Genomic DNA, 23,635 nt, shown 5'->3' with positions numbered 1-23,635 from the left:
TTCTATTTTTAGTAGCTTTTTCTATTTTTAGTAGAGGCAGGGTTTCACCATGTTGGCCAGGCTGGTCTCGAACTCCTGACCTCAAGTGATCCACCCACCTCAGCCTCCCTAAGTGCTGGTATTACAGGCATGAGCCATCATGCCCAGCCCAGGCTCTCCTTTCTTCAGCATCCTTCATGTCCCTGCCAACCACATACCTATACATTTATCATCATGCTGTTTCCTTTAAGAATCTACAGTGATTCCCAAATGGCCATCATGGCAAGTCTAGACTCCTCTGCTCAGCTCTCAGAGCTGTCTGTGGTATGGCTCTACCCTGTCTATCTAGCCTTTCTTCCCCAAGGTACCCAACACAGCCTCAACAGAGGGACAGGTTAAGTCTCAGTTCTTCATTCTCACCATATACATCCCACTTCTGTTTTGTTCTTATGCTTTCTTTCCTATCTGGGGACATCTTTTTTCTGTCTTTATCACGTGTAAGCCTTTGTTCGAGATCTACCATCATCTCTTGCCCCAACAACATCCTAATAGGTCTCTCTGCTTCAAGTCTTGTCCCATTCTAAGTCATCCTTCACAGAGTGACCGAAGTAATTTTGCCAGAATATAATTATTATTACTTCTTTCCTCCTTAAAGTCTTTCAATGGCTCCCATTTTATAAAATCAACATAAACTCCAAATCCATTAACACAGCATATGTATCCTTTCATGATCTTGACTCCCTGAGCTAAGCCAGGCCATGGAACCTAGTCTGAGTTCAACGATGAATGAGAATGGTAGCCAGGCATGGTGGCTCATGCCTATAATCTCAGCACTTTGGGAAGCTGAGGTGGGAGGATCACTTGAGTCCAGGGGTTTGAGATCAGCCTGGGCAACATAGTAAGACCCTGTCTCTATGAAATATACAAACAAATTAGCCAGGTAATATGGTTTGGCTGTGTCCCCAACCAAATCTCATCTTGAGTTGTAGCTCCCCACAATTCCCAATTGTTGTGGGAGGGAGCTGGTGGGAGATAACTGAATCATGGGGGCGGTTTCCCCCATATGTTCTCGTGGTAGTAAGTAAGTCTCATGAGATCTGATAAAGGGAAACCCCTGTCGCTTGGTTCTCATTCTCTCTTTACCTGCCACCATGTGGCAAGATGTGGCTTTGCTCCTCCTTGCCTTCTGCCATAATTGTGAGGCCTCCCCAGCAATGTGGAACTGTCAGTCCATTAAACCTCTTTTTCTTTATAAATTACCCAGTCTCGGGTATGTCTTTATTAGCAGCGTGAGAACAGACTAATATGCCAGGTGTGATGGTGCATGTCTGTGATCTCAGCTACTCAAGAGGCTGAGGTGGGAGGATCACTTGAACCAGGAGTTTGAGGCTGCATTGAGCTGTGATCGCACCACTGCACTCCAGCCTGAGTGACAGAGCAAGAGTCACACACACACAGAGCGAGAAAGAGAGAAAAAGAGAGAGAATAAGATTTCATCTCTTTTAATTTTATGTACTCCAAAGCAGAAAACAAGCAGGACGAAGATCATGAATAAGATAAAGATTCAGGTGGGTGAATACAGTCCCCTATTTTATCTCTTGGATCTCAGAAAAATGTGCTAAAATTCACCATGCATAGAGTAGACTCAAAGCAGCAGCTAAGGCTAAAAGAACTGAACTGAGATTTGAGCTGCTGCCCACCACAGGCATGACAAAGTTTGCCATTTCAGCCTACGTTAATTGCCTGTTGAAACAAAAATTTAACACTGTTCAGGGTATTATATCAGAAACCACAGTTTCTGCAACATAATATTCATAATGTCTAGTACAGAATCCAAAACTTCTAATTATGTGAAAATATAAACCATTTTCAAGGAAAAAGACAATGAACAGTGGCCAACACTGAAATGACCCAGATATTTTAGTTATCAGATAAGGATTTTAAAGCAGCTATTATAACTATGCTTAATGAAATAAAGGAAAATACACTTCTAATGAACAAAAAGAGAGGAAATCGCAACAAAAAAAGAGAAAGGGACCAACTACAAATTCTAGAAATGCAAAATACAATATCGAAAATAAAATATTCACTGGATGAGTTAAACAGTGAAATGGCAATGACAGAGGAAAGAGTCCATGTACCCAAAGATAGATCAGTTGAAACTATTAAATCTGAAAAAGAGAGAGAAAAAGATTGAAAAAAAAATTGAACAGAGCCTGTTCTTGTAGAACAAGAACAAGAACAAAAAAATCTAATATATGTGTAAAGTCCTAGAATGAAAATTAAAAAATTAAACAGAAGTAGAGCTATTAAGCCAAAAATGGAGATTAAGAATCATGGGCTGGGCGTGGTGGCTCATGCCTGTAATCCTAGCACTTTGGGAGGCCGAGGTGGGCAGATCACTTGTGCCCAGGAGTTCAAGACCAGCTGGGCAACATGGTGAAAACCCATTCCCACAAAATATACAAAAATTAGCCAGGTGTGTTGGCATGCACCTGTAGTCCCAGCTACTTGGGAAACTGAGGAGGGAGGATCACCTGAGGCTGGGAGGTCGAGGCGCAGTGAGCTGTGATCATGGCTTTGCACTCTAGCCTGGAAGACAGAGTGACATCCTGTCCCCCCACAACCAAAAAACAAATTAGCTGTACGTGGTGGCACACACCTGTAGTCCTAGCTACTTGGGAGACTGGGTGGGAGGACCACTTGAGCCCTGGAGTTTCAGGCTGCAGTGAGCTGTGATCGTAACACTGTACTTCAGCCTGGGAGACAGAGCAAATGAGACCCTGTCTAAAAAAAAAAAAAAAAAAAAAAAAAAAAAAAAGAGAAAAAAAAAGAGAGAGAACTTAAACTCTAACCATTCACCAAACACAAAAATTAAATTGAAAAATTGAAACAGGTCACAGACTGAAACATAAAAGCTAAGATCATTAACATTCTAGAAGAAAAAATGGGAGAAAATGGGTAAACAAAAATTTCTTAGGATTTTTTTCTATTAAAAACACTTATAAAATGGGCTTCATAAAAGTTAATGTCTTGAGTAGCACTATGTGCATGGAAGAGAGAAGAGGACCAAGGGCAGAGCCCTGGGGGACTCCAAACTTGAGAGATCTGTTAGTGGGGGAGGAGCCAGCAAAGAAAACTGAGGAAAAGCAGCTCTGAGGTGGCAGGAGAAAAAGGCAAGTCAATTGTCAGGAAGGCCTGGAGAAGAAGGCATTTCAAAAAGCAGGGGTGGTCAAACATATCAAGTGCTACTGGAAAGTTGAGTCATATGAGGAGGAATAACTGATCACTGGCTTGTCAATATTTAGGCGGATAAAGGAATGTTGGGGATGAAAGACCCATTAGAGTGTCCTGGGAAGAGAATGGGGAGGGAGAAAGTGGAGGCAGCAAGGCAGACAGCTTTCCCAAGAATTTTACTCTGGAGGAGACCAGATAACTAGGGTGACAGTTAGAAGGAGATGTGGGGTCAAGAGAGGTTCCACTACATATAAAGAACCCTCGCAACTCAGTAATAAGAAGATAACTAGCCCAATTAAAAAATGCAAAAAGATCTCAACAGTTACTTCACAAAAGAGATACATGAATAGAAAATAAGCATATGAAAAGTTGCTCAGTATAATTAGTCACCAGGAAAATACAAATGAAACCCACAAAAACAAATTCTTTTCCCACAGTGCAATCAGGACAAACAACAAAATAATATCAAAGGACTTTCTTCATCCATTCACTTTGAACAAACACAGTTTTCAAAAGATATTTTTCTTTATTTGACAAAAGACATAGCAGATGGCTTAAAAAGCCCCATGTCACTTAAAATTTTAGGAAAAGATCTGTTAGTATATAAACAATTTAAAGGCTGGGTGCAGTGGCTCATGCCTATAATTCCAGCACTATAATTCAGCCAGGGTAGGCAGATCGCTTGAGCCCAGGAGTTCGAGACCAGCCTGGGCAACAGGGCAAAACAATGTCTCTACTAAAAATGCAAAAGTTGGCCAGGCATGGTGGCACATGCCTGTAGTCCCAGCTACTCGGAAGGCTGAGGCATGAGAATTGCTTGAATCCAGGAGGCAGAGGCTGCAGTGAGCCGAGATCATGCTACTGCATGCCAGCCTGGGTGACAGACCAAGACTGTCTCAAAAACCCCAAACAACAACAACAACAGCAAGAACAACAGCAACAAAATTTAAAATTTAAATAGCCTATGACCCAGTAATTCCACTTTGGTGAATATCAACCCAAAAGAAATAAAGGTTCTAGCACTTTAACATGTACATGTATACAAGATATACACATATAAAAATATATTTTTATTAGCACACATAGATGAGAATTTATATTGCAGAGCTGTATATCATAGGAAAAAAAATAGAAAAAAATGGATACCCATCCACAGAAAAATGGTTGAATAAATGATGTCAATTGTGGTATGGCCAGCCTATAAAATATGCAGCTGTTTAAAACTTTCTCCCTCATCTTAATTACCAGGTGAAGCCAATTGGAACTCACCGTAGCCTGCTAGATAAATCCAATTATTCAATTTTCCTTTGTTTTCTCCAACTGGCTGGAAGAAGGTATCTGTCAGAGCAGAATTTGGGACTGAATTTTCTCCACTCTAGACAGATGATAGGGGTCTCACTCTATCCCCAGGCTGGAGTGCAGTGGCGCAATCCTGGCTCACTGCACCCTCTGCCTCCCAGGTTCAAGCAATTCTCCTGCCTCAGCCTCCTCAGTAGCTGGGATTACAGGTGTGTGCCATCATGCTTGGCTAATTTTTGTATTTCTAGTAGAGACTGGGTTTCACCACATTGGCCAGGCAGGTCTTGAACTCCTGACCTCAAGTGATCTGCCACCTGGGCCTCCCAAAGTACTGGGATTACAGGTGTGAGCCACTGCGCCCGGCCCAGATGATACGTTTTCTAAAATTGGATTATGGCTTCATTCTGGAGCTGCATGAACCATTAGAGACCTGGGGCCATGTGATACTCATCACTTGGATGAACTGAAGGGGTAAAGTGATTGCTAAACTAAAACACAAAAATCAAGCAGGTGACATGGAAAAGAGTTGACAAAGCACATTGAATCAGGGTGTTTTACAGCCGGAAACACCCCGTAAAGCCTAGGACTCACCCTTTTCCTAGAATATAGAGTAATCTGAGGAGCTGCTTTGCCTCAGGATTCCTGGGGGTCACTCTACTTACCGTGGCATACAACAGAAGAGATCGGAGATTTAATTCTCACCCCTCAGTCCTCATTCAAAATATGAATTCCTGATCTCTCCTAAAAGCAAACTCTTCAGATGGAGCAACATGAATCTGGCTATTTTTGTTCTGACTTTTAGAAGTCTCTGACCTAGAGTAAACTGGAACTTGTCTTAGCTTGCTGATTACAAGGCTACATTCTGCCTCTAAAAATAATTAAGAAGTACTGTTCTTTGTACGTCATGATGACTCCACCAGCTCTGAGTTGCTCTTCCAGGGAAGCAAAGGGTTCACACTGAGTCATGTATCCCTCAGTCCCTCTCTCCCCTCTTCCACCCACCCACCTCCTCTGACAGGTTCCTTGATTCTGGGAGCAAAGCTGCACATTTTGTAGATGGCTGGTCAGGGTTAAACATTTAGTTTATACCAAAGGTGTCAGAAGAGAAAGAAAAAAGGCAAAACAAAACCCGAAAAACATTTAGTCTGAAGCCATGAAATAGTTTTTCTCTATGAGATATTAGCAGTTTAATTCACTGCTGAAAAGACTGTACATTTCTGGAGGACAGCTTGGCACTAAATATCTTTTAAAATTAAATTTAAAAAATGTGTTTTTTGAGACAGGGTCTCACTCTGTCACCTAGGCTGGAGTACAGTGGCACAATCATGGCTCACTGCAGCCTTGACCTCCCGGGCTCAGGTGATCTTCCCACCTCAGCCTCCTGAGTAGCTAGGACCATAGGTGCCTGCCACCACACCCCCAGCTAATTTTTGTATTTTTGTGTAGAGATGGGGTTTCGTCATGTTGTCCAGGCTGGTCTTGAACTCCTGGGCTCAAGCGATCTGCCTGCCTCAGCCTCTCGAAGTGCTAGGATTACAGGCATGAGTCACTGCACCCGCCGGTGCTAAATATCAAGAAGTATATGTTGACCTAATAACTTCCCTTGTAGAAACCAATCCCAAGGAAAGAACCAAAGAATCACCAAAAGGAGTTATATGTAAGAATAATCAACAGCACACTTGTCATAATCAGTAATAAACTGGAAACAACCTAATTAAACGATATGTTCCCAGAGATAATTAAATAAAAGTATAATAAATTCAGGTAGTTATATAATTAGATTATAACACAGTCAATATTATATTTTCAAGAAATAGGCCAGGCATGGTAGTTCACGCCTGTAATCCTAACACTTTGGGAGGCCGAGGCAGGAGGATCACTTGAGCCCAGGTGTTGGAGTCCAGCCTGGGCAACATAGTGAGACACCATTTCTATTTAAAAAAAACTAACAACAACAAAGAAATATTTAATGACATAGGAAAGTACTTACAAGTAATGTTAACCAAGAAAAAAAAAGCAGTATATATACATACAGTGTAATTACAATTCTGAGAAAGAAAAAAAAAGCTTGAAGAAAATACATCAAAATGTAAACAAAGAGTGGTTACTCCAAAGTGAAATTATAGGTGATTATTTTCTTTTTCATACTTTTAAATATTTTTCTGGGCCAGGTGTGGTGGTTCACATCTGTGATCCCAACACTTTGAGAGGCTGACACAGGCAGATCACTTGAGCTCAGGAGTTTGAGAACAGCCTGGGCAACACAGTGAGACCCCACATCTACAAAAAATAAAAAAATTAGCTGGGCATGGTGATGCATGCCTACAGTCCTAGCTACTCGGGAGGCTGAGGTGGGATGATGGCTTGAGGCCAGGAGGTGGAAGCTCTAGTGAGCCAGTGATGGCACCACTGCACTCTAGCCTGGGCAACAGAGCAAGATCCTAGCTTGAAAAAAAAAATCCAAACTGTCTAATATAAGTAGGAAGTATAGTTCAATCTATAGACTTTTCCCTTCCCCTTATTATATCAGTAATAAGTTATAGCCATCAAAAAATTGATGTGAGAAAGAAAAAGAGAAACGGGAAAGGAAAAATAGTTACTTAGTCTGGATTTCAACCTTCAATTCTGGCCATATTAGTATTTCCATTTATATTAATATAAATGTTTGTTGAATTGAACTACACTGATGCCAGCCTAGGCAGACTCAGCAGGGAGCATTTCATTTGATCCTGAGTTTTGATGAAAATTTCTTCTTTAAAAATATGTGAGCTCTAACACTTGACTGCTGTTTATTGCTGCCGAAATCCATGAATGCTAAACTCCCAGACTGGTATCCAATTATTCACACTTCCAACCTCCCTTTTCACCTGAATTTAAGACTGTGCTGTGAAATGGAAATCTCTGAAAACTATCATACAAAAGCTATTTTTCTTTTTTTTCTTTTTGAGACAGAGTCTTGCTCTGTCGCCCAGGCTGGAGAGCAGTGGCGTGATCTCGGCTCACTGCAACCTCCGCCTCCCAGGTTCACACCATTCTCCTGCCTCAGCCTCCCAAGTAGCTGGGACAACAGGCGCCCGCCAACACGACTGGCTAATTTTTTGTATTTTTATTAGAGATGGGGTTTCACCGTGTTAGCCAGGATGGTCTTGATCTCCTGACCTCATGATCCGCCCGCCTCGGCCTCCCAAAGTGCTGGGATTACAGGCATGAGCCACCGCGCCCGGCCCTACGAAAGCTATTTTTCAAAAATGGACCTGTTGTGCTGTGATGATGATGAGGAACTGATGTAGCCTTGTAGCACACTGCCACACTCAACTGCAGGGTTTGGAGAAGAAAAAGGACAGACATGACCATTTCTTCTGTGCCTCACAATACTCCATACAGGCCTCTCCCTCCATGGGCTGGGCTTCTTACCAATGCAATTTGTGTATGAGTTGACCTCTCCCTCTAAATGATAAGCTCCTTGCAGGAAGAGACCATTGCTTTTTCATGCTCCTGTTTCCAGCTACAGTCACAGAACCCAACCACTCAGTGGCTACTCAATTAATGTTTCTGAACTGGACTACATTAATGTCCCATCCCCAGGATTAAGAAAAAAAAAAAAAGTGTTTTCAAGATAAAGAATTTTGAGCATTAGAAAGAGCAACCAAATAACCCAGGAATTTATATGACTTAGAAATTGACAAAAACAGGAAACTAAATTAGAATTCAGAGAGTATTTGGGTGTTACTATGGGCAGAGGTGGACATAAATTGTTTTTCCACCAAGGATTTCCGACCCAAACTGGGGATCCAAATGAGAGCCACAGACAAAGAAGATGTAACTTCAGCCCAGTGCGGTGGCTCACGCCTGTAGTTCCAGTACTTTGAGCAGCCAAGGCAGGAGGATCATTTGAGGCCAGGAGTTTGAGACCAGTCTGGGTACTGGTCTCTAAAAAAAACCAAAATAAAAAAAAGAAATAACAAGACCTGCAAATTTGAGGCTTCCTGAAGTGATGCAGGAGCAACAACGTATTTAAAAAAAAAACACTTCATTTTCTCTTCTGATCCCTTTGGAGGAGAAATAAATATTAGCAAGGAACATGAAATATTATCTAAATACAAAAGATAATTTAAAAATATATTTCATTTTATGGTCTATTAAAAGGAAGGAAATAAAGGGTAAGAGGCATATATACGAAGGTTCTAATAGAGGTGAAATAGAGGACTGGGCACCGTGGCTCATGCCTGTAATCCCAACACTTTGGGAGGCCGAGGTGGGAGGATTGCTTGAGCCCAGGAGTTCGAGACCAGCCTGGGCAACATAGTAAGACCCTGTCTCTACAAAAAAAAAAAAAAAAAAAAAAAAAAAAAAGCTGGGCATGGTGGCTCACACCTGTAATCGACCCTATCTCTACAAAAAAAAAAAAAAAAAAAAAAAGGCCAGGGCATGGTGGCTCATGCCTGTAATCCCAGCACTTTGGGAGGCCAAGGTGGGTAGATCATCTGATGTGAGGAGTTCAAGACCAGCCTGGCCAACATGGTGAAACCCTGTCTTTACTAAAAATACAAAAATTAGCGGGGCGTGGTGGCAGGCACCTGTAATCCCAGCTACTCGGGAGACTGAAGCAGGAGAATCGCTTGAACCCAGGAGGCGGAGGTTGCAGTGAGCCAAGATTGCACCACTGCACTCCAGCCTGGGCGACAAAGTGAGACTCTGTCTAAAAAAAAAGGTATGAGATAGGCTAGAATTTAGTTAGGGCCAGCAGGATGACTACATCAGTTGTATATTATACAACTCCAGGGCATGCCATTCATATAATGAGGCCCCTAGGAGTTTATACAGCAGTGAACAACCTGCATAATTATATGTGGCAGCCCTGGATTTAACACATTTGAGAGAAACAGAATGGCCCACGTGGGTTCTAGAACAAGGTGTTTCAACAAGGGCCTTACTGCCATTTTGAGCCACATCTTCTTTGTTGTAGGTGGCCATCCCGTGCATTTTATGATGCCTGGTAGTATCCTGGGCGTCTACTACATGCCATAATAATCCCCTCCCCAGCCAGTTCTAACAACCAAAAGTGTCTCCAGACATTGCCAAAGAAAGAGAAGACATAGGTTGAGTATCTCTTATCTGAAACACTTGGGACAGAAATGCTTTGGGGTTTTTCAGATTTTGAATTTTTTTGGAGTTTGGAGTATTTGCAGAATATATACTGGTTGAGCATCCCTAATCCTAAAATCTAAAACGCTCCAATGAGCATTTCCTTTGAGTGTGTCATGTCAGTGCTCAAAACGTTTTGAATTCTGGAGCATTCCAAATCAGGCATCAGGCATATGTGAGAAAGGAGTGTGGTCTACAGCAGATCAGATTAATTCTCTAGGCAATCGCAAAAGGAAATACCCACAAAGATGCATTTAATAATCCCTTTTGATTTAATTCAATTTGCCAAGTAACATCCCAATGACCAATTCATTATCTTGGGCACAGTAATAGTAATATCAGGAACATATTACTAAACAGAAAATATGTTATATTTTAAGAGAAGTTTTAAGAAATGCAATGGCTGGGTGCAGTGGCTCACGCCTGTAATTCCAGCATTTTTGGAGGCCGAGGCAGGTGGATCACCTGAGGTCAGGAGGTCGAGACCAGCCTGGCCAACATGGCAAAAACCCGTCTCTACTAAAAATACAAAAATTAGCCAGGTGTCGTGGTGCATGCCTGTAATCCCAGCTACTCAGGGGGCTGAGGCAGGAGAATTGCTTGAACCCGGAAGGCAGAGGTTGCAGTGAGCTGAGACCACACCACTATACTCCAGCCTGGGCAACAGAGCAAGACTCCGCAAAAAAAAAAAAAAAAAAAAAAAAGGAAAAGAAAAAAGAAATGCAATGACATGTAACAATCCACAAGTTATTGTCAACATTGACATTGGACCACATAAGAGGAAACAGATGGAAAAACATTTGGAATGATTGGTAATTTAACAACGTGTTAAGATTAAATTTCTAGGAGTACAAAAACTCCTAAATTGTTCCTTAAATAAAAGAGACTGAACCAAAATCTTTCCACAATTCTTTTTTTTTTTGAGATGGAGTCTCACTCTGTTGACCAGGCTGGAGTGCAGTGGCGTGATCTCGGCTCATTGCAACCTCTGCCTCCAGATTCAAGAGATTCTCGTGCGTCAGCTTCCCGAGTAGCTGGCACTACAGGCGCCCGCCACTATGCCTGGCTAATTTTGTATTTTTAGCAGAGACGGGGTTTCACCGTGTTAGACAGGATGGTCTGGTCTCCTGATCTTGTGATCCGCCCACCTCGGCCTCCCAAAGTGCTGAGGTGAGCCACCTCGCCTAGCCTCCTTCCACAATATTTTCTACATTGAAAAGTAGACATAAAAATATATAAAGCCGGCCGGGCGCGGTGGCTCACGCCTGTAATCCCAGCACTTTGGGAGGCCGAGGCGGGCGGATCACGAGGTCAGGAGATTGAGACCATCCTGGCTAACACAATGAAACCCCGTCTCTAATAAAAATACAAAAAATTAGCCGGGCGTGGTAGCGGGCGCCTGTAGTCCCAGCTACTCGGGAGGCTGAGGCAGGAGAATGGCGTGAACCCGGGAGGCGGAGCTTGCAGTGAGCCGAGATCGCGCCACTGCACTCCAGCCTTGGCGACAGAGCGAGACTCCGTCTCAAAAAAAAAAAAAAAAAAAAAAAAAAAAAATATATATATATATATATATATATATATATAAAGCCTTGCTGGGTGTGGTGGCACGCACCTAAAGTTCCAGCTACTCATAACAACCTCAAACCCCTGGGCTCAAGATATCCTCCCACCTCGGAGTCCTGAGTAGCTGGAACTATAGGTGCAGTGGCTCGTGTGCATAATCCCAGCTAATCATGGGGCTAAGGCAGGAGGACTGCTTGAGCCCAGGAGTTCAAGTCCAGCCTGGGCAACATAGCAAGACCCTATCTCAAAAAAAAAAAAAAAAAAAAAATATATATATATATCAAGAGAGAGAGAGAGAGATGACAGACAGATAGATTCATACTCATGTAATCCTGGTTTGGGAAAGCTGTTTTCTATATAAGAGAAAAATCATAAGGTAAAAGATAGATTTACCTTCATTGACATTAAAAACTTCTGTGTGTCAAAAACAAAATGAAAAAGAAAATATGAATAAAACTAAAAGAAAATATTTATGATATAAATGTCAATGGTTCAAGATCTTTAAATACATACAACTTTTAAAAATCAAAAAACAAGGACAGGGCGTGGTGGCTCACGCCTGTAATCCCAGCACTTTGGGAGGCCAAGGCGGGCAGATCACGAGGTCAGGAGTTCGAGACCAGCCTGGCCAGCATGGTGAAACCCCGTCTCTACTAAAAATACCAAAAAAAATTAGCCGGGCATGGTGGCACATGTCTGTAGTCCCAGCTACTCAGGAGGCTGAGGCAGAGAATTGTTTGAACCTGGCAGCCAGACGTTGAAGTGAGCTGAGATTGAGCCACTGCACTCCAGCCTGGGTGACAGAGCGAGACTCCACTACAAAAAAAAAAAAAAGTCAAAAAACAAAATCGACACCCTAATGAAAAAACAACGGACTAGAATATGTAATTCTCACACACACATGCACACCCTCCACATACACGGAATCTTAACTAGTCAATATATGGAAAATATTTAACCTTATCAATCGAATAAATGGAAATAAAAACAAGATAGCATTCCTTTATATATCTTCTTGATAAAGATTTTTAAAAATGATAATACATAGAATATATCATACTTTTGAGGGTACAGACAAACATTGATAATATAAACTGGCACAACTTCTCTGGAAGACATTTTAGCAACAAATATCTTCAAAAATATTCCTGGGCCCGGCGCAGTGGCTCACGCCTGTAATCCCAGCACTTTGGGAGGCTGAGGTGGGTGGATCACCTGAGGTCAGGAGCTTGCGACCAGCCTGGCCAACATGATGAAACCCCATCTCTACTAAAAATACAAAAATTAGTTGGACGCAGTGGCACGCGCCTGTAGTCCCAGCTACTCGGGAGGCTGAGGCTGGAGAATCCCTTGAACCTGGGAAGTGGAGGTTGCAGTGAGCCAAGATCACACCACTGCACTCCGGCCTGGATAACAGAGCAAGACTCCGTCTCAAGAAAAAAAAAAAATTCATATACTTCAGGCTGGGTGCTGTGGTTTACACCTTAATCTCAGCACACTGGGAGGTGGAGGTGGGAGGATCACTTGAGCCCAGGGGGTCGGGATCAGCTTGGGGTACACAGCGAGACCCCATCTCTATAAAAAATTTAATAAATAGCCAGGTATGGTGGCGCACACCTGTGGTCCTAGCTACTTGGGAAGCTGAGGGAGGCAGATCAGACTGACAGGCCAAGGATGCAGTGAGCCATGATCGCACCACTGCATTCCAGCCTGGGCAACAGAACGAGACCCTGTCTCAAAAAAAAAAAAAAAATTTCATATACTTTATATACTTTACTGTATATATGTATTACCTCAATTTTTTTTTAATGGGAAGAAAAAAAGCTCCTGCTGATTTTGCACTATGATCTAGTGGCAGGAAGACAAGTAGGTGTGGCTAGGGAACTAGCATGATGCAGAGAGGTAACATAGTGTACTGCACCCTGCTCCCACAGGTGGGCCGCATTCTCCCACCAACTCCCACCACTGCAGAGAAGAGGTAGGGGTGGGGAGAGAGCAAGGCCTAGGCTGATGGAACTAGGGGACTTATTAGAGAAGCTTTACCAAGTGGCTGTTCACAGCATTTCCACAACACTAGAAAACAAAGAATATTGGCTATGTTGTCAAATTGGGCTTTAATGTTATTCAAAGGATTTCAACACACCACTTCATCTATGCACCAGGACAAGTTGATGATGTGAAACAGAAACTAGCAGTTAAAGCTAAGGCTATGTTTACAGTTGGACACTCTGAAGAGTAGGCTACAGAAAGAAGGGAACTTTGAGAATTAGTGGAATTTGCTTTGAAATGCCAGAAGGCTGTTTTGGAAATTGGGCTAATTATAAGACTATGTAAGGAGGAGTAAGGCCTCACCTCAACTCTATCCAGCCTTTCATCCCCACCTCCACTTTCACCCCAGGAAATGATTTGGACTGGCCAATGGGGACTCTGAAATATGTACTTTTAGTGTTTATCATCCCAAAGGTAGAGGTCTACCAGAGAAAATACATGTTATGTTGATGTTGTCTATGTATGGTTTATATTCTTCTCAGCTCTGATAATCCCAGTGGTACACCCTTCACACCTACTATGAGAGAATGATTTATTATAATGGTGTACTTGTCTGGCATGTTTTAGATCCAAATTCAGAACTAAGGCAAATATAGAAAGTTTATCTTTCTCCTTAGAAAAAAATGTATTTTTAAATTTCACTCTCAGCTGGGTGCAGTGGCTCATACCTGTAATTCAAGCACTGTGGGAGGCCAAGGCAGGCGGATCACCTGAGGTCAGGAGTTCGAGACCGGCCTGTCCAACATGGTGAAACCCTGTCTCTACTAAAAATACAAAAATTAGCCGGGCGTGGTGGTATGGGCCTGTGGTCCCAGCTACTCGGGAGGCTGAGGCAGGAGAATCGCTTGAACCCAGGAGGCAGAGGCTGCAGTGAGCTAAGATGGCACCACTGGACTCCAGTCTGGGTGACTCCATCTCTTTTTTTTTTTGAGACGGAATCTGGCTCTGTTGCCAGGTTGGTGTTGCAGTGGTGAAATCCCAGCTCACTGCAACCTCTGCCTCCCGGGTTCAAGAGATTCTCCTGCTTCAGCCTCCTGAGTAGCTGGGACTACAAGCACGTGCCACCACGCCCAGCTAATTTTGTATTTTTAGTAGAGACAGGGTTTCACCATGTTGGCCAGGATGGTCTCGATCTCTTGATCGTCGTCTCGGTCTCGTGATCCGCCCGCCTTGGCCTCCCAAAGTGCTGGGATTACAGGCGTGAGCCACCACGCCTGGCTAAGACTCCATCTCAAAAAAACAAAAAAAATTAAATAAATAAATAAATAAATAAATAAATTTCACTCTCTGTGACATGAATCCATTGGTCAGAAAATAAATAAATAAATAAATAAATTTCACGCTCAAGTAATTCTCCTTTCACTGATACAGGATTTAAGTGGTTGGAGACCTAGGTTCTATCATCCTTAGCCAGAACAGTCACCTAGAAATTAGGAAAATTAAGGGCTATGTCCATACAAACAGTGCATGGCTATATGGAATTTCTATAAATCCTCTGAAGTGCTGATGAAGGAGGAATTCAGTGTGATCTCCTGATGCAAGTGGCAAAAAGCTACCCCACCTCCACTTTGTTCTCCAAAATCTTCCCCTACCAGATAAAGAGTAAAATTTACAAGTTTTACTATAGCTCACAGACAAATTGCCCAAGCTGAAGTTGAGATTATATCTTCTTTTTCTGCCTTAGATAATAGGCTAGTGAGTATATAATGGAATTACTAAAAAGCCAAGGACAAATACAGCAGTACCTAAGAAGTGCTGATATAACTTAAAGAATAAAAGAAGTGTGGCACTGTTATTAAGCCAAATATTAACCACCAACAGCTATACTTTATAACACAATCTGATATAGGCCATGCATGACAAGAACACAGCCCTAAAACGGAACCTCATTCTCAAAATTCAATATGGCCGCTAGCTGGCTCAAATGGATACTGTACACCACTGGCTCTCACCTGTATGATTGATTTGCCTTATTTTAAGGCTTCTAGTGATATTCAGTGTGACAGCTAATGGTTAAGTCTATGGAGCACAGGTTAAATAAATGAATCTTCTCTCAATTCTATGTTATATAGCCCAGTATAAAAATATTCAAAGTGTACTTGCTGGCTTATGGAGAAATTCATCTTAATTTAACCTCTCTCTTCAGAATGAACTATTGTTTTCTTTGTCCTTGTTCCCTAGGGTCCCACCTCCTAGCTTCATATGAGCACTCAATAAACAGCAAAAAATATTTGTTTTCCTTCATTTTTAATCTTTAAAAAATGTTTAAATCTTTTTTGCGTAGGCAAAAATAAAATTTTACTGAGCCCTTATTGTATGCCAAATACCACTGTAAGAATTACCTTATTTAATCTTTACAACAGCCCTATGAGTTAAGTGTTATTAATATCCTCATTCTGGCTGGGTGCAGCGGCTCATGCCTGTAATCTCAGCACTTTGTGAAGCCAAGGTGGGAAGACTGCTTGAGGCCAGGAGTTCAAGACCAGGCTGGGCAACATGGTAAAACCCCATCTCTACAAAAATACAAAAATTAGCCAGGTGTGGTGGCATGTACCTCTAGTCCCAGCTATTCAAGAGGCTGAAGTAGAAGGATACCTTGAGCGTAAGAGGTCAAGGCTGCAGTGAGCCATGACCGTGCCAATGAACTCCAATGTGGGCAACAGAGGGAGACACTGTTGCAAAAATAACAACAACAACAACAAAAACCAAACCCATAATATCATCATTTTACACATTAGAACACTCAGGCACCCAAGGTTAAGAAACATTCCCCTCAGCTGGGCGCGATGGCTCACACCTGTAATCCCAGCACTTTGGGAGGCAGAGACAGGAGGATTGCTTGAGCCCAGGAGTTTGAGAACAGCCTGGGCAACATAGTGAGACCTTGCCTCTACAAAAAATAGAAAATTAACTGGGCATGGTGGCATATGCCTGTAGTCCCAGCTATGTGGGAGGCTGAGGAGGGAGGATAACTTGAGTCCAGGAGGTTCAGGCTGCAGTAAGCCATGAATGCACCACTGCTCTCCAGCCTGGGTGACTGAGTAAGACCCTGTCTTGAAAAAAACAAAAAAAAGAAAAGAAAGAAACATTTCCCTGATCACACAGCCAATAAGATGCAGAATGGCTCATGCTTATAATCCCAGCACTTTGGGAGGCTGAGGTGGGAGGATTGCTTGAGTCCACAAGTTTGAGACTAGCCTGAAAACATAGTGAGACCCCAACTCTACCATGAAAAAAAAAAAAGCAGCGGCAGTTCAGGATTTGAAGTGAGGCAGTGTAAGTCTAGAGCCTATCCCTTAACTACTATTGTCAGCTTATACAGCCTAGAGTAACTTCCTTCAAGTTGGTGGTTCAGTTCTCAGCACTATCACTTACCAGCTGAATGAGTCTTGGACAAATTGCTGAAAATGTTTGAGCTACAGTTTCTTTATCTGTAAAGCAGGTTTAGTAACAGCCTGTTTACAAGATTTGTTGGGGAATTAGATGAGATTATATATATGGACAACCTGGCATGCAGTAGATATTCAGCAAGAGTCAGCACTCTTCCTTCCCTGCTTGACATTCCTATTCTTTATTTCTGAGTCTCGCTCTGTTGCCCAGGCTGGAGTGCAGTGGTACAATCATTGCTCACTGCAGCCTCGACCTCCCAGGCTCAGGTGATCCTCCCACCTCAGCCTCCTGAGTAGCTGGGACTACAGGTGTGTGCCACCAATCCTGGCTAATTTTTGGTAGAGATGGGGTTTTGCCATGTTACCCAGGCTGGTCTTGAACTCCTGCCAGGCCTAAAGTGATCCTCCCAAAGCGCTGAGATTACAGGTGTGAGCCATGGTGCCCAGCTGACATTCCTCTTCTTTTTGTGCTTGCTGCTGCTCAAGTGTGAGACTTCTAATTCCAGCTCCATTGAAAATCAGGGCCCAACACAGCTCCCGGGGAAGGAGACTAAGCAGTTTTTTCTGTTGTTGTTATTTTTGAGATGGAATCTCATTTTGTCGCCCAGGCTGGAGCGCAGTGGCGCGATCTCGACTCACCACAACCTCTGCCTCCCAGGTTCAAGCGATTCTCCTGACTTAACCTCCCGAGTAGTGGGATTACAGGCGTACACCACCACGCCCAGCTAATTTTTGTATTTTTAGTAGAGACAGGGTTTCACCATGTGGACCAGGCTGGTCTTGAACTCCTGACCTCAGGTGATCCACCTGCCTCGGCCTCCCAAAGTGCTGGGATTATAGGCAGGAGCCACCGCACCTGGCGAGAGACTAGGCAGGTTTAAGAAAAAGGACATTGTTGCTTTCAGTCTCATAGTAGACATCGTAATATTTCCTAAATTCCTAAATGGGTACATCCCAGCCCTCAAACTACCCTCACCACACTAGTGTAACAAGCCCCCAGGTACACACATTTTGGTTTCAAAGTCACACTGATCCTCCACCCTTTTCCAGGTGGATGGAACAAGAAAACTCACCTAATGCCCTCACGATTCGCATAAGGACTTCCCCGACTTTCATTCTGGTCTCTGGTGTGTGCTTGTCTTTGCTGCTGTCATATTGAGCCAACAAGTCCGGCAAGATTTTCTCAGGATAGACGTCTGACAGCAGGGCAACCCCTGGGGTTGAAAACAAAAAGAAAGGATTCATTACTGTTTAGGATCAAAAGGCAAATAAACCAGTCACCCTGTGATGGGATGAACACAGAGATGCTGAAAACCATCTCTAAAGCTCTCCCAGCAAGGGCTGCCTATTGTTTGGAGAGTCAGCATAGTGAGTGGAACGAAGATGGGCCTGGTAGTTGAGACTCCTGCGTTTGTCTAGTCCCAGCCTGATAGGATCTCTAAGGTCACTCCCAGCACTAACGTTCTATGATCCAGGCAATGCCTCCTGCCTTTGCTGCAGTTCGCCTAGTCCCAGCCTGATACGATCTCTAAGGTCACTCCCAGCACCGACGTTCTATGATCCAGGCAATGCCTCCTGCCTTTGCTGCAGTTCTCCATTCCTGTATAATTTCCCTCTGTGGAACTGCCAGTGATGGGAGCAATTTCCACAAGGAAACATTTTCAGAGCATCCTGGACATGATCAATATTAGATCTAAGCTCATGGCTGAGTTTCCTAATCAACAGAAATAGGGAAGACCCTGACCCTGAGTCCCCCCTTCGTAGGACTTGCTGATCCTCTCTCCCATCCACAGCAGCGCCTTCTAAATGTGTAGCCTGGAACAGTGTTATCATAATCTGAGCCCAGCCCCATACTCAGCAACCTTTTTAGGGGTGGCAGGGAGGTGAGAGATGACCAGACAGATCCAGAACAAAACCCCTGGTTGGCCTCAAAACTATATAACTACAAATTCTACCATTCATGTCTATACTGTTGTTTATTCCTATTTTCTCTCATTAGTCTTTAGCAGAGAACAGGAAAAAGATTACACACTATAAAGAACAGTGACGAAAAAGAAAAAAAGTAAAGAAGAAATAAGTAGAAATAGGGGTTCCAGGATGAGAACCCACTTCTACCCCAAGCACCCTGGCCCATCAACTCTGCTTTGGGTTTCTCCAATAATCCCCTCATTGGTCTCCCTGCTTCTACCTTTTTCATCCATTGCAGATGGAGCTATTTGGTTTGAATCGTAAGTCTGGCCCCTTCATGCTTCTGCCCAGACCCCTCAGTGGTTTCCCTTCTTCCCTGAATATGAGCAGTCCCCATCCCCCGCCTTCCTTTGTTCTCTCTCTGATCTCATCTTTTAACACTCTCCCTTGCTTCCTGGCCTCCTTGCTATTCTCCAGTAGGCCAAGTGATCCTGGCCCGGAGGAGTCGGCCTCACTTCCCCTCTGCATCCGCTGCTGCTCCTCCTGGTGGCCTCACAGCTTGCTCCCAAACCCTATCATGTCTCTGCTCACAGATCACATTTGTCACATATAAAACGGCACCCTCCTTCCCCTGCCACTCTTTACTCCTCTCACCCTGCTTCATTTGTCTTAGCACTTAATATCACCTGACAGGTTGTGTATTTCCTTATTGTCTGCTCTCCTCCTTGGAATGTGAACTCTATAATAAAGTCAAGGATTTTCTTTTGTTCCCTGCTGTATCCCCAATGCCTAGAAGAGTCCTAGCACGTGTCAGGTGCTCAGTAACTACCTGCTAAATGAATGAATGGATGAATGGATGGATGAGTAACCAGGATTCAAATATACAGTCCTGATATAAATTTCAGGAATTAAGAAAGAGAGGATGGGGAAGAAGTAATATAAATGCTTGAGAAATCTATACTTATTTTTCATCTAAGTTTACCATTCTCGTGTTTAAACTGACAGCCTTGCACGCAAAGTCTACGTGCATTTTTTTATGTTATAGGTTGTGATTCCATTCTCTTCTAAATCACATCCACACTCTTCACTGGCCTTATCCGCCGCATCTGCTGAGCTGTGAAGGCGGAGCACCTGCTGAGGGCTGCACCTGTCTGCCCATCCTCCTTTCTGCCCTCCCCACCCCCATCTTTTCTTGCTTCCAAAAAGCCTGGGAAATCTCTGCATGTGGTCCTAAGCCTGCACCTCTGCATGTGGTCCTAAACCACACCTCCAATCCAGAGTCCATCTTAGGACTTCAGTCCTAAGATGGGCTCTAATCTTATGCAAGCAGAAGCTCTGCTCTTAAGAGAGATTCAGGCTGTGGCACAACACTGTTGCCAAAATGTGACACTGTAGTTGTAGTTCACTCTATTATATAAAATGATGAAGAAGTCCTTGGAGGTTCAACACGGAGTTATGGAATATTGTAGCATAGAAAAAAATGTCTGCATCGGCTGGGCGCGGTGGCTCACGCGTGTAATCCCAATATTTTGGGAGGCCGAGGTGGGTGGATCACTTGAGGTCAGGAGTTCAAGATCAGTCTGGCCAACATGGTGAAACCCCGTCTCTACTAAAAATACAAAAAGTTAGCTGGGCGTGGTATCGGGCACCTGTAATCCCAGTTACTCAGGAGGCTGAGGCAGGAGAATCGCTTGAACCCCAGAGGAAGAGGCTGCAGTGAGCCGAGATCACACCATTGCACTCCAGCCTAGGCAACAATAGTGAAACTCTGTCTCAAAAAAAAGAAAAAAAGAAAAAAATGTCTGAGGCCTAAGGGTAAATGAATTGTTTGCTAAGAGAAAGAAGAGGGGGCTAGGTGCAGTGGCTCACACCTGTAATCCCAGCACTTTGGGAGGCTGAGGTGGGAGGATCACTTGAGGCCAGGAGTTTGAGACCAGTCTGGGCAACATAGGGAGACCCCATCTCTATAAAAATAATTTTAAAAAAATTAGCCAGGTGTGGTGATGTGTGCCTGTAGTCCTAGCTACTTGGAGGCCGAGGCAGGAGGATTGCTTGAGCCCACAAGTTCTAGGCCGCAGTAAGCTATGATTGCAGCATTGCACTCCAGCTGGGTGACAGAGTGAGGTCTCAAAAAAAGAAAAACAGAAATAGCCTCCAACTTCTAAAAGACCTCCACAACTGCAATTCTGGCAGGTGTTATATCACTGATATATTACAAGGCCTGGTATATATTACAGATTTGCAGCTATCATAACTTTCTTTTTTTTTTTTTTTTTTTGAGATGGAGTCTCGCTCTGTCACCCAACTGGAGTGCAATGGCTTGATCTCGGCTCACTGCAACTTCCACCTCCCGGTTCAAGCAATTCTCCTGCCTCGGCCTCCCAAGTAGCTGGGATTACAGGTGCCTGCCACTATGCCTGGCTAATTTTTGTATTTTTGGTAGAGACGGGGTTTCACCGTGTTGGCCAGGCTGATCTCGAACTCCTGAGGTGATCCACCCTCCTCGGCCTCCCAAAGTGCTGGGATTACAGGCGTGAGCCACTGCGCCCGGCCCATAGCTACTTTCTAAAATCAGAAGTTCTCAACTCAGAAAATCTGGTGGGTGTTTCCTTTTAGGAATGTAGTCATGACTTTGCAATGGAAAACAGTGGAAAAATGGGATTTGCTTTATAAAACTTTGATCTATTTCTAGCTTTTCTGAAACCTATTACTAAAGTCCCTCTTACTGTTGTTTAACATAGTCTTTTTTTTTTTTTTTTTTTTTTTTGAGACGAAGTTTTTCTCTTGTTGCCCAGGCTGGAGTACAATGGCGTGATCTCAGCTCACTGCAATCTCCATCTCCCGGGTTCAAGTGATTCTCCTGCCTCAGCCTCCTGAGTAGCTGGGATTACAGACATGTGCCACCATGCCCGGCTAATTTTATATTTTTAGTAGACAGGGTTTCTCCATGTTGGTCAGGCTGGTCTCAAACTCCTGACCTCAGGTGATCCACCTGCCTTGGCCTCCCAAAGTGCTGGGATTAAAGGCATGAGCCACCGTGCCGGGCCCTTACTGTTGTTTATTCCTATTTTCTCTCATTAGTCTTTAGCAGAGAACAGTCATTTACTTCTGTGAACATACTATCCTGGCCAAATGAGCTCTGGACTTCCTCTCTGTAGTGGGCAGACATGTGATTACACCTAGCATCTACTCTCTCTTCTGGTAACAACACCACCATGGTGTTCTTTTGGAGAAATATCCCTTTCTTACTCTCAGTCTGTGTGGTTTGAGTGGGCTAACTATACCCACTTTCTCCCCCTCCAGGTGTGAACTTGTATCCCAGGCTGGCCAGTTAGGATCTTCCATTCCATCCCCACCACCATGACTGGTTCAGGAACAGGGAATGAGATTCGATCCTGAAACCCACATTGACACTACTGGGAAAGATAAATTCCCCTCCCCACCACCCATTGAAGAGACTAACCTGGAGCTGCCAGTGGCCACCATGTGGAAAAAGCCCACACAAGAATGACACCAACACAGAGGGAGAGCCAGCCTGAGAGGGAGGGAGAAGAAGAAGAGACCCGATGGCATCTTTTCAGCTCCGGGACCCAGGTGTACTCCACCCACTCGACTTTCTGGATAGAAAAGCCAATAAACACCCTCTAATGCTCATGCCAGTTGGACTGTTTTTCAATTAAAATAATCCTAACACACCCTTTTTCTGGTTAACAATGATTTTTCAGATTTTTTTTTTTTTTTTTTTTTTTTGCTTTTCCTATAATGCTAAACTTTAAACTCATTAGGGAGCTTTTAGTTCTCCCAGTCTTCCATAAAAAGGTTGCCAAAGCAAAGCCCGGTTTCCTTGCTTCCCACAGTCCCAGATCTAATAGCAATTGTTTATCTTCCTGCTGGCCTGTTCCACAGACGGCTGCCAAATGGCTGGCTGTTTGAGTTTTACCTTCTAGGATACAGGTGCCACCTATGAGTTTATAAATCCCTGGAGAATAAGAGCAGTTCCCCCTTTACCCACCAAGCAGTGAAGAGAGTCATACATGATGGTTAAGACTGTATAAAAATGAAAGGGATGAGATTTTGTGTGCTTGTTTCTATTTATTTCGAAAAAACTTTCTGTACTTAGACACTCTGTGGAAGCACGGCCATAACCTTCACATGACCATGGGCCCATCACACTTGATAATTCCTTTGTGACTTGAAAATGGGGTAATTTCTGGGTCAGCACAAGATTCAAGAAAACATCACACATCAATCCCTTTGGTAATGAGACCCAAAGGATTGTGTGAGAGAGACCTCTTTCTGCTCCGATCGTAGGAAACTAGCTATGCATTTTAGGATGTGGTGCAACAGATGAGATATAGAGAAGGTAAAAGTGAATCCAAACTGGGAAGAGTTCACAGACGCATTCTGAACTTTTTTTGGAGGCAGTGCATAGAATATTGGTGAATTAACGTAACTAAAAAAATGTTAGGTGGCCAGGCGCGGTGGCTCATGCCTGTAATCCCAGCACTTTGGGAGGCCGAGGCGGGTGGACCACCTGAGGTCAGGAGTTCGAGACCAGCCTGACCAACATGGTGAAACCCCCCTCTCTACTAAATACAAAAAATTAGCTGAGCGTGGTAGCAGGTGCCTGTAATCCCCGCTACTTGGGAGGCTGAGACAGGAGAATCACTTGAACCCGGGAGGTGGAGGTTTCAGTAAGCCAAGATTGCACCATTGCACTCCAACCTGGGAAACAAGAGTGAAAACTCCATCTCACCAAAAAAAAAAAAAAAAAAAAAAAAAAAGGCCAGGTGCAGTAGCTGACACCTGTAATCCCAGCACTTTGGGAAGCTGAGGTGGGTGGATCACGAAGTCAGGAATTTGAGACCAGCCTGGCCAATATGGTGAAACCCTGTCTCTACTAAAAATACAAAAATTAGCTGGGCGTGGTGGCGTGCGCCTGTAGTCCCAGCTATTCGGGAGGCTGAGGCAGGAGAATCTCTTGAATCCAGGAGGTGGAGGTTGCATTGAACCGAGATGGCGCCACTGCACTTCAGCCTGGGCGACAGAGTGAGACTCTGTCTCAA

General features: G+C 43.7%; 1 protein-coding gene across 2 annotated transcripts in view; it reads right to left on the bottom strand.

Moving 5' to 3' along the window:
* Nucleotides 1–23,635, bottom strand: part of TANGO6 (transport and golgi organization 6 homolog) — a 242,515-nt gene that overhangs the window by 94,003 nt on the left and 124,877 nt on the right. For both annotated transcript variants that reach the window (XR_010152398.1, XM_511059.9), the window contains one exon: nucleotides 17,735–17,875. Coding sequence is in view for 1 of the 2 variants with exons in the window: in XM_511059.9 (XP_511059.2) it covers nucleotides 17,735–17,875 (141 nt within the window). In the remaining variant the exon portion in view is untranslated. The remainder of the gene's footprint in view (nucleotides 1–17,734; nucleotides 17,876–23,635) is intronic.

The sequence above is a fragment of the Pan troglodytes genome, chromosome 18 (genome assembly GCF_028858775.2).
Source record: "Pan troglodytes isolate AG18354 chromosome 18, NHGRI_mPanTro3-v2.0_pri, whole genome shotgun sequence".
Lineage (NCBI taxonomy): Eukaryota > Metazoa > Chordata > Mammalia > Primates > Hominidae > Pan > Pan troglodytes.
Note: the sequence above shows the minus strand (reverse complement) of the source record. Positions and strands in the feature narration are given on the sequence as shown.